Source organism: Megachile rotundata, chromosome 6, assembly GCF_050947335.1.
Source record: "Megachile rotundata isolate GNS110a chromosome 6, iyMegRotu1, whole genome shotgun sequence".
Taxonomy (NCBI): Eukaryota; Metazoa; Arthropoda; class Insecta; order Hymenoptera; family Megachilidae; genus Megachile; species Megachile rotundata.
Genome location: NC_134988.1, coordinates 3,180,592 through 3,197,085, shown reverse-complemented (window position 1 = coordinate 3,197,085; position 16,494 = coordinate 3,180,592). Strand labels below are relative to the sequence as shown.

Genomic DNA, 16,494 nt, shown 5'->3' with positions numbered 1-16,494 from the left:
TTGCGGTTATTGAAGGCATAGATTGGCTCTTTATTCCTCCTCATGCACCACACTTCGGTGGATTGTGGCAAATTGCAGTAAAATCCGCGAAACGACATTTGTTGCGCGTAATCGGAGAAACTCGTTTAACGTTTGAGGAATTATACACTGTGTTAACGCAAATCGAGGCGTGTATGAATTCTCGGCCACTGTATCCGATCTCTACCGATCCTAAAGATTTAACTCCCTTGACTCCTGGGGACTTTCTCACGGGTAGCTCACTATCTGATATAGGGGAAGGTTGGTTAAGTAGTACCACCACGTAAGTCGTACCTAGGTCTTTTCTATAATTAGAACGCACTATATGCAACTTAGAATACTGTATTCGCGTAGCCTAAGATGATACTTCGAGCATGTTCTTTAGTCAGTTCTCGTCGAATCAGCATTGAAAAGTTGTGCCAAAAAATCATTTTGTTCCTCGTGCTCATTAAATTTCTTGTGGTGTTTGAAAGCATCTGTGGTAAGTAAAACACAACTAAATATGTATTGCATGTTAAATATTGGTTATACATCTATCCATGTATTGTTTCCTACATGGATTTTGTTAAATATTCCTTCTGATGTATTTATTGAGGTTATGTGGAACGGGAAGCACATGTTCGTTAACTCGTACCTGTTTGCACTTTTTAAGTCGTACCACCGGTACGACTTAACGTTCCATGCGTTTTACAATGTCAGCGCAGTTAGACTGTTTTAACGTCTTATTTTATTAATAATTACAGACCCAATAAAATGTCGAAAAGAATATATAATAGCTGGAAACCAGAGGATATGGAGGAGGCCTTAATTAAACTGCGAAATAATGAAATGGGATTTAATGAGGCACATAGGACTTATAACATTCCTAAACCAACCCTCCGCCGACATTTGCGTGAATTAAACACTCATACAAGCTTTGGTAGACCAAAAGATCTAACGAAAGAAATGGAAAGGGAATTAGTCGAACATGTGCTTAGGCTGGAGCGTTTTTTTTTCGGGCTAACGGTCAAAGATTTGAGGAAATTGGCTTATCAGTTGGCCGAAAAATATAACTTAAAACATCGATTGAACAGGACGAGAGAGATGGCAGGGAAGAACTGGTATTACAGATTTATGAAAGACAACCCTTCCTTGGCTTTACGAATTCCAGAAGCAACGTCCATGACTAGAGCTACTGCCTTCAATAAAGAACGTGTATATGAGTTCTTTGGCAAATATGAACAAATATTAGAACAATACAACTTCAGTCCCAATCAAATATATAGTATGGATGAAACCGGGTTATCAACAGTTCACAAGCCATCAAAAATTATTGCAGCAAGGGGAAAACATCAAGTGGATACAGTAACAAGTGGAGAAAGAGGAATGACAACAACATGCATACGCACCATGAATGCAGCAGGTGAATTTGTACCACCGGTGTTAATTTTCAAACGAGCACGTATGGATGATTATTTGAAATCAGGAGCACCACCCGGAAGTGTATTTGCATGCTCAAAAAGTGGATGGATAACTTCAGAACTTTTCCTTCAATGGTTAAAACATTTTATTGCCTATACACGATTAGTGAAGAGCGAGCAAAAACAAATTCTTTTTCTATTAGACGGTCATTCGAGCCATACAAAAAATATTGATGCCATTATACTCGCTTGTGAATATGGTATCGTACTACTTTCGTTCCCTTCTCATACGACACACCGCCTTCAACCATTGGATCTGTCCTTTTTTAAATTTCTCAAAACTTATTACAACGAAGCATCAGCAGTTTGGCTAAGATCACATCCTGGTGAAACAATTAAGCAATCCAACGTTTCGGAGTTATTGGGTATTGCTTATACAAAATCTGCACGCATGGAAATTGCAATGAATGGGTTTAAATGTACAGGATTGTGGCCATGTAACAAATATGTGTTTAGAGATGACTCTTCTTTTGCAATGGATAGTGATGACAATACTTCAGTACCAAAACCCACTTTTACGGTCCAAAATACGGAATGCGAAATAATTGATGCTGCAGAAGACCCTAAGAAATCTCTTCCATCAACGTCTCAAGTGACCTCATCAATTGATATTGAAACTCTTTCAATTGATATTATTACCGATGAATCCATTATTACCTTGCAATCTAACCCGGCTGATAATGTAAAACAAAGCTTAAATATTATTTCTCCAGTGCCATTCTTGAAGGACACATCGCGTAAACGCGCTTCTACTATAGAATTAACGTCGTCTCCATATAAAGATTATCTGCAAAAATGTGGAGAACAAAAAGAGACGTCTGTAAAGCGAAAAATAATAACAGGAGCATCCAATAAGAAAAAAAAGAATAATAATGAGTGGTATTGTACTCTTTGTGATGAGAATAGGAAAGATAATATGATTCAGTGCCTAAAATGCAAAATTTGGATGCATGACAAATGTGCTGAAGTGTCCAAAAAAGTCAAAAAATTCATTTGTACTAATTGCAAATAAATAAATTATTATTTAACTAATATCTACTCTGATATTGCTTTATATTACTATATATTACTTTGGTATAGATACGACTTTGGGATCGGAGGTACGACTTAACAAACCGGTTTGATAAGTCGTACCGATCACCTATTTTTTTTAATTGATGTTTTACAGAAATATAAACAGTTCTGATGCATTATTTTCATACGAATAAAAGCTGTATTTACTAAAGTTGGTATATATATCGCAAAACCGATATTTTGTTGCAAAACTTTCAATTTAGAGACAATTTTATTTTAGAGGTACGACTTAAACAACCTTCCCCTACTTGAGTCGGTTTCACAGCTCCTTCAGGCGATGCATCAACATTATTGGAGGTTGGCAGGCTGATTATTTGCACCAGCTGCAGCAGCGAAACAAGTGGAAGGTCACCGTTCCAGAGAAATTCGGCCCCGGTAAGGATGGTGTCAGCAGAGTCGTCTCAATAAGGACAGCCGATGGCCTCCTCTGAGTACCGCTCTCGGAAGAGCAGCCGGAAGGTCAATTCCCCCGGATGCGTGCACTTGCACTGGCGCCCAGAAGTAGAAATCGTCCGTGGGTGTGAGCTTCGGTTTGTGGAGGACCACTTTCCCTAGTCGCCCTTCATCTCAGGGAACCTCTTCCCCGTTCCCTCGCCGATCCGTCACAAGTTGTGTTGTTGTAAGGTTTGTATCTCATCGTTTATCTATTAGAGCTGTGTTGTCGCATCCAGTATTATTGAGTTACACCTTGTTATTCTACCTTTCCTCTAGTCCTATTTGTGTTTGCTTCGTATTTTAAATTGGTTATTTGCTCCCACTGACAGGTTTAGTTCAATTTTATTATCTACTCAAAATTCCGCTCTCAGAGATTCGCAGAGATCGGCCTACAGTTAATGTATGTACGCATGTTTTACTTCTTTCTTATATGACGACGCTATCCGTTGATACTAGTCATTGTAGTACTAGTACTAGTAGATACTAGTCACTGTCTATATTCTCGTTGTCTATGTCAGTCTGTTTTCATTCTTGTCTATTATTCGCGGCATACAATTTATTCGTTTCTGTTTGTGAGTTTTCGTTATGTTGTATTCCGCAGGGATCAGGGTTATTATATTAAATAATCTTCGATTCCAAGCGGAATTTAGGTTAGTCTTTATTAATGCGTACAGTAAGACTGACTGATATCTTGTCGTGCAGACGTCAAGAGTTCGCTTTGACTGACTGACTGATAAATACTCTGGTTTTAGAAAAATGAAGGAATATATATATACAGTAAAGACTGGATAACTGCAACAAAATCGGGACCCAAGCGTTGCAGTTATAGAGTCGAGGTGTCGATTTTGTGTTTACATTTGGCTCGAGCCGAGCGCCGAACGTAGAAAAGGACAGAGACTGAAAGAGAGAGAGGTCCGAGGAAAGAAAACAATCGGCAGAGACGTATCGATGTGACAACACTAATGCAACAGTAAAATTTTTTTATTTTTTGGTTTTGCTAAATATTACTTTTACCAATGTAATTGTGAGATTCTCCTGATCAAAATAAGACCAAACACGGCATAATTTGAACAACATTTGTTTATGTAGCAATATTGTTTGTTTTTTCGAGTGTATTGAGGTGCGATTTTATATGGAACCAAAAGACCATTATTCACCCGACTTTACTAAAAATTTAATTTTTAATTCGCTCTCTGTCCTTTCCTACATTTAGCGGTCGACGCGAGCCAAATGTAAACAAAGAATCGACACCTCGACTCGATAACTGCAACGCTTGTTCCCGATTTTGTTGCAGTTATCGAGTCGAGGTGTCGATTCTTAACTTTTAAATAGCCTCTCTCGTTCGCTCTCTGTCCTTTCCTACGTTTAGCGGTCGACGCGAGCCAAATGTAAACAAGGAATCGACACCTCGACTTGATAACTGCAACAAAATCGGGAACAAGCGTTGCAGTTATCGAGTCGAGGTGTCGATTCTTTGTTTACATTCGACTCGCGGCGACCGCTAAACGTAGGAAAGGACAGAGAGCGAACGAGTGAGGCTGTTTAAAATTAAATTTTTAGAGAAGTCTGACGAGTAATAGTCTTTTGGTTCCATACAAAATCACGCCTCCATACACTCGAAAAAACAAACAATATTACTACATAAACAAATGTTGTTCAAATTATGCCGTGTTTGGTCTTATTTTGATCAGGAGAATTTCACAATTACATTGGTAAAAGTAATATTTAGTAAAACCAAAAAATAAAAAAGTTTTACTGTTGCATTAGTGTTGTCACATCGATACGCCGGTTCGGATTACATTACATACGCTGCTCGCTCGTCAAGTGTCAAAATTCAAGGGGGATCCCCCTAAGTGGTGGGGATAGTAACGTTGCAGTTATCCAGTCCATCGTTTGTCGCAGTTATCCAGTCTTTACTGTATTTTGAAGAGTGGTGGAGGGAGTTGGAATTTTTAAGGACGGGGTTCAAAAATGACGCATAGGACAAGGTTGAGGATGATGTAGGGCTGATTGTTGACAGTGTGAATCGCAGTTAAGGATGAGGTCATCGGAGATATTGGATAGTTGGGTAGGATATCTATATTAGTTTAGGTTGGTATACAACAGTTACGCAATTTTATTTGTCAGTTGTACAAGCCCTGAGATTAATAGTTCTTTTAATTTTGAAATGTGCCGGAGAGTGGTTAAGCCGTCCATATTTGATGTTGAGGTTAGTAGATATTCGTTTCTCACTGTTCACTTCGTCTATCTGAGATCTGTCTGTACGCCATTTCCTTAAAGCTTTAGAATAGTGTAGGTTTATAATTATATCTTTTTGTCTCGCTGATTACATTCTACCTTTCTCAATTTGTTTTAGTATTATTTGGCCTGCTTTGGAAATCGGTGAGAGCAAAAGGAGAACAAGAGGAAGAGGAGGCACGTTGCTAATTATCTAGCAAGAATTTCGCCTCTCCGTACCATTAAAAGCTGTCGGAAAGGGTAGAATTCAGTCTGTCACCGAATTCAGTTCCTGATTTAGGACTTGAATTGTCGTTGTTCTTAAGTGCTGAAGTTTCGCTACCGCTTGGGAAGTGGAATAAAATACCCGGAAATAACCCGCATAAAAAGGTCGAGCCTGAGAACAGTCCTTAGCGTAGTGCGTACAGTACAGTATTGCCTCGAAACAAGCAACACGCTTAGGACCGGCCAGTTGCTTATTTCGAGGGTGGTATGCTATTCGGCTTGCCTTTGTTCCCGAGCGCGCCGACAGTAGCGGTAAACTATAAAGTAATCGGTCGAGCAGTGATGTTATTCTTAAGACGAGGACAGAACATAACATCCTTTCCCTTTTTAATACAGTGGACATTCTATATAAGCAAATCTTTCGGGTCTGAGGTTTTGCGTATATCGTACAGGTCCTTCATTGATTAATGTCTTGCCGAAGGAGACCGAACGTAAACAAACAGTGACCTACTAGGACACTCCCAATGCAAATATAAAACTTTTTTATTTTTGACTTTTTTGTTATCAAACTTTTACCAATTAATTCTTGACATTTTTCCGATTAAAATGAGACCAAACACGACATACTTCGGGACATATTTACTTGTAATTTCTAGTGTTACGTGTACATCGATGATTTTACTCTAGTAAGATATTGCAAGTAAATATAACTTAAATTACGTCGTGTTTGGTCTCATTTTAGTCAAGAAAATGTCACGAATATGATAGAGAAAGTTATATAAAAAAATGGATGAAAAATAAAAAAATTAGCGATGCATAAGTGACTTTTGATGTTTGCCGACTGCCACGATCGTAGCGTCTCTTTCTTTTTGACTGGCTATCCTCTTCGACGTGAGAAACTTTTATCGTCAATTAAACCAGTAAATATAGTCCAAATTATATCGTGTTTGGTCTCATTTTAATCGGAAAAGTGTCAAGAATTAATTGGTAAAAGTTTGATAACGAAAAAGTCAAAAATAAAAGTTTTATATTTGCATTGGTATTGTCTCACGGATACACTAAGCCCCGGATCACGTTACATTTCCCGGCGAGCGAACCGCGGGCGTCTCGAGGGGTCTTCCCCCCAGTAGTGGGGATAACATTTTTGCTTATATCGGAAAGGACATTTTTGCTTATATAGAATGTCCACTGTACTAGTAAAAGTTCGTGAATGGAACATGTACATAATACTGTATAGGCCTCGAAACAAGCAACAGTTTCGAGCCTCGAAATTAGCAAATTTTTATCCCCACTTCTTTGATTGAAGTCCGCCACCGAGTGAGAGATCCGAGAAGTGAGAGGTCCGCGAAACCGAAGAAGTCATAAATTTTCACGGTCGACTGAACATTATAGTGGAAAAAGGACAGAACATATATATTGTTTTTAACCGACTTCGAAATAGGAGGAGGTTACTCAATTCGACCAGTATATATTTTTTTTTTTTTTTTTTTTTTTTTTTTTTTTTTTTTTTTTTTTTTTTTTTTTTTTCTATGTATGTTCGCCGATTACGCCTAACTGGATGGACCGATCGGAATGAAACGTTTTGCATATGGTAGGTGCTGACTCCCCATTGGTACCATTATCAAAAAATTTTTCATTTTTTAATTGCAAAGTGTTGTTATTGCAAAAAAACCGGCAACTTTTTTCTTTTCTCTATGTATGTTCGAGCATTGCGCCTAGCTGGATGGACTGATCGGAATGAAACCTTTTGCATACGGTAGCTGCTGACCCCCCATTGGTACCATTATCAAAAAGTTTTTCATTTTTTAATTGCAAAGTGTTGTTATTGCAAAACAACCGGCAACTTTTTTCTTTTTCTATGTATGTTCGCCGATTACGCCTAACTGGGTGGACCGATCGGAATGAAACCTTTTGCATATGGAAGGTGCTGACTCCCCATTGGTACCATTATCAAAAAATTTTTCATTTTTTAATTGCAAAGTGTTGTTATTGCAGAAAAACCGGCAACTTTTAAAATAAACTTTTCTCGATTTTAGTGCGCTTTCAATATCTTATCGCGGACATGATTCTGTGCAATTTTATTCATATACAAATTTCGCGGAAATGTTTAGTTTTCGAGATATTAGCGAAAAAATTGTTATTAACTTTTAAAATCAACGTCGAACGATTTTAATGTGCTTTGAATATGTTGTTAGGGGCGTGGTTCTGGACAACTTTTTCCTCTCGCGAAATTGACGGAAAGCTTTTGTTTTCGAGATATTACAGAAATTGTTGTTAACTTTTGAAGCCAACTTCGAACGATTTTTATGTCCTTCTAATACGTTATTAGTAGCATGATTCTAAACGAGTTTTTCCTTATGCATAATTGGCGGTAAGCTCTAGTTTTCGTGGTATTAGCGAATAACTATTGTTATTATTATTAGTGGAACGCCCCGTGCTATGCACGGGAAAGACAAGAAAGGGCAATTACAATGCACTGTACCAAAACACTAACTAAGCTTTGCCGCTTTGACACGCAACTTATGCAGCAAGATGAGTTCACGTTGACGTTGGTGTATTATTCCCATTGCTTGGTAAAGTCTCCCTACCGTTCTAACAAACATTTTTTTTATTTTTTAGTTGCAAAGGATTATTTTTTCTATGCATGTTCGGCGGTTTTTCCTAGGTGGGTGGTCCGATCGGAACAAAGCTTTTCGCATCTTGTGGAGTCTAACTCCCCATTGATACCATTATCAAAAATTTTTTCATTTTTTAGTTGCAAAGGATTATTGTTGCAAAAAAGTTGAAAAACGAATATCCATGTTGTCTTTTACTTAATTATGCTCATGGCATTTACGCAGTCAAAAAAAGCCTGGAAGAACTGTCTCACAGTATCCTATACAATTCTCCCCATTCCACTAAAAAGCGTGAAATAAAATAATTTTCGGAAAAAAAATACACCGACTTCGAAATGCACTAAAAAGTATAAAATAATTTCTATTTCCCAATGAAGTAATTTCTATTTCTCTGAATCATACAATTACGTCACAGATATGAATTAAACCTATTTACTCGTTAGGTAGTATATTAAATACATTTCAACTTTTTCGGAGGCGGCGCAGAATTAAAAATACCTCAGTAAACGTTGCTGCCAATAACCAGTTGATTGTGGTATGGCGTATTGGAAATTAATAAATCCCGAGAAAGAATACGAACCATTATAGATATACCTGGTAATATACGTAAATGTAATGTCTGCATCTTCATTTGATCAACGTTTCTGATATAAATGAAATTGAATCGACTTCGTTCGCGTGTTGAAGCCATGGATCTAAGAACCTATAAACGGAGCCCACGACGCGGGAATTACCAAATTTGCGACAGATGGGCTCTAGCTTTATAGTATATGCGGCGGTCGAGTCTTTCCGTCGCATACTCTATGAATATAGCCCTTTGCGGACTACCGCCGCATATATGCGTTCTGCGTAAATCATCAAATTGGCCGAAGAACTCATACTTGCGTTTGGCGAAAACAGTTGATTGAGCCGAGAAACGCGTACATGTGTTCATGCACGTAAATCTGTGCATGTATATATAATATGTCCAGAATATGACTTGGAATGCTATGAACGAAAACCGCGTTTAGGCAGAAATATACGCCGGCAATTTTTAATGACTATCGCGGCAGGAGCTCGGCCCCACGGTTCACTTCGAACCGTCCCGTCCGCAAAGGGCTAGATAGACCATAGTTACATTCTATACGCACTAACACCTACTTCGCGGCGTGCTGTCGAATTATATGTATAGAAAAAAAAATAGCTATACAAGCTTTGCCTATGTTCGGCTGTCCAAAGGTTGACATGTTCAAAAAAATCTTTTAATTTTGCGCCGCCCCCGAAAAGGTTGAAATGTATTTAATATACTACCTAACGAGTAAATAGGTTTAATTCATATCTGTGACGTAATTGTATGATTCAGAGAAATAGAAATTACTTCATTGGGAAATAGAAATTATTTTATACTTTTTAGTGCATTTCGAAGTCGGTGTATTTTTTTTCCGAAAATTATTTTATCTTACTCTGATGTATGGCAATTCTGTCGTATTATGAAAAGTATATTCTCCGAAATTATATTATATCAATATGCTTTTTTTTTTTAAATCTAATGGTTGACAATGATCAATAATTTCAGGTATATTTTTACCTATAATTTTAATTAATTTATATAACAGAAATAAAAAAAAATTGGAGGAAAAATTATTTAAGTGTAACAAATGTATTGCTTTCTCACTCTAACACATAGCGATTTGGAGTATTACGAAAAATATATTTTCTGAAATTATAGTGCTGGTTTGTTTTTTTTTTTTAATTTTTATGGCTAGTTAATAATTTTAATAAATCTATTTAACAATCAAACGAAACATTATTTAAGTGTAATGCAGTATATAGAATATACAATATAATAATACTATATGAATTATACATATATACAATACACAATAATAACACAACACATACATATGTAGCTGTATGCTGATATTCACATAATTGTAAAAAAATAAGGTGAAGTGTGACAAGTTAGGAATTGGAGCGTGATCCATTCATTTGATTCTACATTGATTCGTAAGAACTCACTCGGGACCGGCCAGTTGCTAATTTCGAAGCTCGAAACTGTTGCCTGTTTCGAGGCAATATGTATTATGTACATGTTCCATTCGCGAACTTTTACTAGTATTAAAAAGGGAAAGCATGTTATGTTCTGTCCTCGTTTAAAGAATAACATCGCTGCTCGATCGATTACTTTATAGTTTACCGCTACCGTCGGCGCGCTCGGGAACAAAGACAAGCCGAATAGCATGCCAACCTGGAAATAAGCAACTGGCCGGTCCTAAGCGTGTTGCTTGTTTCGAGACAATACTGTACTATGTGCTATTACGAAGGTGGAATGCACGGTCAACCTGTTGAAGTTAACCTTTTAACTGTCATGCCCGAGATAATCTCGAGCACAGCACTGGTGTTCGAAAATGTCACGCCCGAGTATCACTCGGGGTAATTTTTTTTTGAGTGCATCGTATTGTTATACCCGAATATATATCGGGAGACGTTTATTTCGGCTTCATCTCTTTGTCAAACCCGACTGTATCTCAGGAAAAGTTAATGTGCGCTCAATTCAATAGATGGCAGCACTGAAGATTTCTAAGGTTAGTGTTAGAAGTTCTTCCCTTCAAAATGCGCGGGACCTTTTGGTTGCAAAATGGCGTCCCGTTCCTTGAAACGTCATATAGATGATTTAGATTCTTCAACCGAAGATGAAGATTTTGAAGGCATTGATACTAGTGACGCAGGTGAAACTGAGGAGAGTGACATTGAAAATAGCAGTGCATCAATGGATAGCGGTGATGATGATATAGGAAATGCGCGAGACTGGTGTGAAATAACTGCTTCTGGCCGATCAGGTCCCCCTAGGTTCCCTTTCACAGGTACTCCAGGTGTAACTTTTCCTGTAAACATAAACTACACTCCTTTAGATATTTTAGAAATGTTTCTGGATTCAAATCTAATGGATATAATTGTCAAAGAAACAAACAACTATGCAGAACAAGAAAGAAAAGCAAATCGGGCAAAGTTATCAAGGTGCTCCCGCAGTAAAAAATGGATCCCTACAAATGTCAGAGAAATGAAGCTATTCTTTGGGCTAATAATTCTTCAAGGTATTGTCCGAAAACCAAATCAGGCTATGTACTGGTCTCATCGAAGGATTTTGCATACTCCAGTTTACTAAAAAGTAATGCCCGTAAATCGTTTTATTTTGCTTTTTCGATATTTACATTTTTGCAATAATGAAGCTGAAAAAAAAGATAATTTTCCAAATCAAAAACTTTGGAAGCCGTATAATGTGATAGAAAATTTACGGGAAAAATTTTGTAATTTTTACATACCGGAAAGAGATGTATCGGTTGATGAAAGCTTGATGCCTTATAAAGTAAGGTTATCTTGGAAAAAATATATTCCTATCAAACGTGCACGATTTGGAATCAAATTTTTTATGCTTTGTGAGGCGGAAACAGGGTATATTTGTGACTTCATTATCTATACAGGAAATAGTACTGTCTTCAATCAATTGTATACAAATTATGGATTTTCTACAAAAGTCGTCATGAATCTATTGCATCGCTTTCTTGGAAATGGTTATTGTGTGACTGTAGATAACTATTACATGTCACCCGAGCTTGCAGATTTACTTATAGCCCAAAAAACAGATATTTATGGCACAGTAAGAATAAACAGACGAGATTTACCTACAGAATTCGCTAAAAGAAAATTACAAAAAGGTCAAATCTTAGCTTTTCAAAGAGGTAAGATTTTGGCTATTAGGTGGAAAGATAAGAAGGACGTGTGTTTGATGAGCAGTATTCATGATACTTCCATGGTCAGCTTCAAAAATAAAAAAAATGAAGATATACTCAAGCCAAAGATTGTTTCTGACTACAATCTAACTATGGGTGGTGTAGATCGCTGTGATCAGGAAATATCCTTTCATCCAACAATCCGAAAACGTCAGAAAAAATATTATAAAAAGATATTTTTACATTTACTAGACAAGGTATTCTAGAACTCGTTTTTGCTCTATAAAAATGTAGTTGGGAAACATATTACATTTTTAGAATTTCGAATCCAAGTGGTAGAAGAGCTTTTACATAAATATGATGATGCAGCTTCTGGACAAAAGAATGCTGGCAGACCACCTACAATAGATAATCCTGCCCGTCTTACTGAACGACATTTTATACCCCATATTCCTCCTACTCCTGCGAAACGTGAGCCTACAAGACAGTGCAAAGTGTGTTGTTCGAAAAAGGATAAAGATGGGAAAAAGATAAGGAAGGAAACACGATTCTGGTGTAGTGATTGTGGAGTTGGTTTGTGCTTGGAAAAGTGTTTCCAGTTGCACTACACGAGACTGAATTACTGAACTACTAATAGGTATTTACTTTTATTTATTTATTTTTTTTCAGTTATCTATTTTTTAGAAAATAATTAATTTTTTTTCATTTTTAGAAAATAATGCTCCACTAGAAGCGAACTTCACAACTCCCATGTTGAGTGGCAGTCGCCCCAAGCAAATATGCAGTGGCTACAAAACTTCAAAAATTTTACCCATGTACTTCAAAATATCAATTTTTAACTACTAAGTATATTTTATTTTGTAATAAACATTTCATTTTTGCAATAAAAAAATTTGACAATATGTGTACCCAAATCATTAAAATAACTTGACAGTTAAAAGGTTAAAGAAATGAATATCAATTAAACCGCCGTTGATGGCACTATATTCACTAGTGGCAGATACGCCCAGTTGGAAGAATTTCTCACTGCAATGAGCATACAATGAATGTCGAAGAGTTAATATGTAAAGCATCACGATAAAATCGTGAATTCGTTGATTACCGCTGCAGAAAAAGAAATGATAGCGGCTGAAGAAGAAAAACGATTAGCTATCGAAAGAGAAGATATTCTTCAAGGTTCTGGAATCCTGCACATTCCCGTCGTTCTCGACGGGAGCTGGATAAAAAGATTGTACCGCACCGGTACATATAACTGCGTCGGGAGTTGGCGTAATAATTGGATACCGCAACAGAAAAATTTTATTCATCGGAGTGCGGAAGAAAATATGCAAAATTTCTGATTTTGCTACAAGAAGGAAAGAATAACCCCGAAAACACATATGTTTCAAAAACTGGACAAAGAATCGAGCGTCCACCGCTATGGAAGGCGATACTAAAGTGGAAGGCTTCAAAACCAGCGTGCAAACGCAGAGATTGATTTATTTCACGCTAATCACTGACGGAAACAGCAGTGTATATAAAAAAAAATTATCGACGCACATCCGTACAAAACAGAAATTCGTGTGAACAAAATTGAATGCACGAATCATTTATTACGGAATTTCTGCAGAAAAATGAGAGAAATTGCAAAAAAAACAACAACAGGAAGTATGAGGAAAGCTGTTGAAAGTAGCATTCGGTGGATACGGACGGCGATAGTAAAAGCCGCGCAATATAGATGAAGAAAATGTATCGGCCGCCGAAAAAATTAAAAATTTATACGGCGATATATATAACATGTCTAGCCATGCCTTGGGCGAACATGCGGAGTGCAGTAAAATAAAATACTTCTGCGACAGGGAAAACAAAGAGAACGAAAGAAATATCCGTCCCACAATTAAAGAATATGGGAATATATCAGCAAATTAACGATATACTTTGGCCATTAGTAGCTCATGCAAAGAGCTTATTATACAGCTGTAACAATAATAGTCGCCAAATACATTGCTGGAAAAAGACTGAGTCTTGGGGAAACATGTTCGTACACGGCAAGATATGTTGCTGCCGTGTTACAATACGACTCCAAAGAAGCGCTATGCCTGTTGAATAGAGCGCAATTGTATGTATTACGTCATTCACGGGGTTCAAGCTCTCATAAGTTAGATCACTCTAACTTCCATTCCTAAATCTCAACTCTATTCCAATGCTTACCTTGTTTTTCACGTTTAACTATTAACATATTGTACGCCGGCCCCGCGAAAACGCAGGATTCAAAGTCTATCGCTTGAGCGCCGGCCCCGCGAAAACGCGGGTTTCGAGCTCTGTCGTTTCAGCGCCGGCTCTGCGATAATGCAACATTGTTTTGTTTGGTGATTTGTTTGCTGTCGTCAGGATTACGCCGATCTGCATTTTTTATTACGTCGAAACAAAATGTATACGATGGTTCAGGAACAAGTACAAACAACAGTCACTCTTGAGCATCGTATTCCGTAGCCAGTACATCTTTCATACCCTTACGTTTTTAGTTGAACAACATAATAAGCCTTCTTATTCTGTGCATTTTTACCGCTCTAATATGAGTGAATTTACTGACTATATTGCTGATCCTCTATTAGATTATTCAATACAATCAGAAGATTCTGATATAGAGGTCGAGGACAGTGATAGTGATGTGATGCCAAGAAGAAGATCGACAGCTGTTCCATTACAGTATTCCAGTGATTTCGATAGTCTGAGTGATAATGAAATGTTTACAGAATCACATAGTTATATTGAATCATTGTCAGATGTTGATAAAGTTCCTAATGTACCAGATTTTATTGCGCAATCTGGTCCAAAAGTTCTTCCTGCTAATAAGCAAAGCATAAAAGAAATTGTGGAAATGTTTATTGGCAATGATTTATTTCAATTGATGGTAAATGAATCAAACATCTATTATCACCAGAATAAGGACAAGATGTGTAAGGGTAAAAAATGCCTAAGTGGAATGATGTTTCTCTAGCCGACATGAAGAAATTTCTTGATTTGATTATATTGATGGGCCAAGTAAAGAAAGATAGAAAAGATGATTACTGGTCCTCAGAGTTTTATACCAAAACACCATCGTTCTCCACGGTTATGTCGCGTAACAGATTTCGCCAGATTTGGGACACATGGCATTTTTCGAATAATTTTACAACAGCTGGTTCTAATAAGTTCGAGAAGATTCAACCGATACTAAGTTATTTATTAGATAAATTTAAATCAGTATACACTCCCAAAAAAGAGCTTTCGCTTGACGAATCCATTATTCCGTGGCATGGAAAATTGTCCATAAAAACGTACAATCCAGCAAAGATAGTAAAGTATGGCCTGCTTTGTCGTATGTTATGTGAAGCCAGAAGTGGATATATTTGCAACCTGGAAATATACTGTGCGGACGGCAGAAAACTGGACCAAACTATAATGTCGTTGCTCGATAAAAATATAGGTTTGGGATATCATGTATACATGGATAATTACTATAACAGTATTCGTACCGCAGAATTGCTTCTGAAAAATGGCACACGAGTTTGCGGTACAATTAGAGCGAATAGAGGTGTTCCAGAATCTATGAAGCATATCAGTTTAAAAACTGGAGATTATACATTTAAAAGAAAAAATGAAATTTTAGTACAGGCATGGAAGCCAAAACGCAAAGTCGTATACATGGTTTCTACAATACATTCGGGAGAACTAACAAACACAAAAAAAGTACATTGGAAAACAAAACAAGAAATTATAAAACCTCAATCGGTCATAGATTATAACAAATATATGATAGGCGTAGATTTGGCCGATCAGTTTTTATCATATTTTTCCATTATGAGGAAAACCGTAAAATGGACAAAAAAAAACAGTTTTATTTCTTTCAAACTGCGCGTTGTTCAATGCATATAGATTATATGTTGAGTTCAATGGTAACACTATGAAATATCAGAAATTTTTACATGCTGTTGCACTTTTGTGGATCGAGGAATATACAAATACTCAAGATGTACCGAATGTTTGTGGCGAACAACCTTCTGTATTAGTTCCTACACCTCGCACGCCAAAATATGATCACCCTGAGAGACTATCGGGTGATATGAAGAAGCACAACGTTACTCGAATTATTGGATCCGGGAACAAAAACAGATATGTACGTTGTCCATGCAAAGTTTGCTCTGCTAGCAAAAAAAGAAGTGAGAGTAGCTTTATGTGTTCTCTTTGCCAAGTACCTTTACATCTTGGAAAGTGTTTCGAAAAATACCATACATCCATTAAATACTAATATTTTTCTTTGAGTTTATATTATATATATGTAATAATCAATCATCAAATAAAACAGGTGTATTTTTTTATAATAAATTACATTTTTTTTATTTTGCTTCTATTTTTCGTTATCCTTAAATTGCATATAATGAATATGCAAACCAAATTTAGTATTTTACGATAATGTATAAAAATTTTACATATTTTCTTCACATATTCATTAGCCATCAACAAGCGAATCATGCCGGCGCCCAAGCTTTAGACGGTTGACACGGTGCCGGCGCTCAGACTTTGAATGTCTCAGATGCCACCGGCGTACAATATGTTAAGTATTTGTAATCCTCGTCGTATTAACTTTGTTTATTTTATTATCGAGGTTATATTATTATTTTATTTTATTTTATTAAATCATTTATTGTTATTGGAGACACCTCTTCTATTCATACAATCCCAAACGAGTCTTATATTAGAATATCATCCCGTTCGGAG

At 36.8% G+C, this 16,494-nt stretch overlaps 2 protein-coding genes across 5 annotated transcripts in view; one reads left to right on the top strand and one right to left on the bottom strand.

Annotated features, from left to right (window-relative positions):
* The window catches only part of LOC143264620 (uncharacterized), a 188,496-nt gene that overhangs the window by 56,635 nt on the left and 115,367 nt on the right, over nucleotides 1-16,494 (bottom strand). The window lies entirely within an intron of this gene.
* On the top strand, nucleotides 367-6,963 carry LOC100877113 (uncharacterized). Its single transcript, XM_076532728.1, has 3 exons — nucleotides 367-499; nucleotides 762-3,176; nucleotides 5,344-6,963. Exon 2 carries the CDS (start codon nucleotides 772-774, stop codon nucleotides 2,488-2,490), a length of 1,719 nt encoding a protein of 572 aa, XP_076388843.1. The 5' UTR covers nucleotides 367-499; nucleotides 762-771; the 3' UTR covers nucleotides 2,491-3,176; nucleotides 5,344-6,963.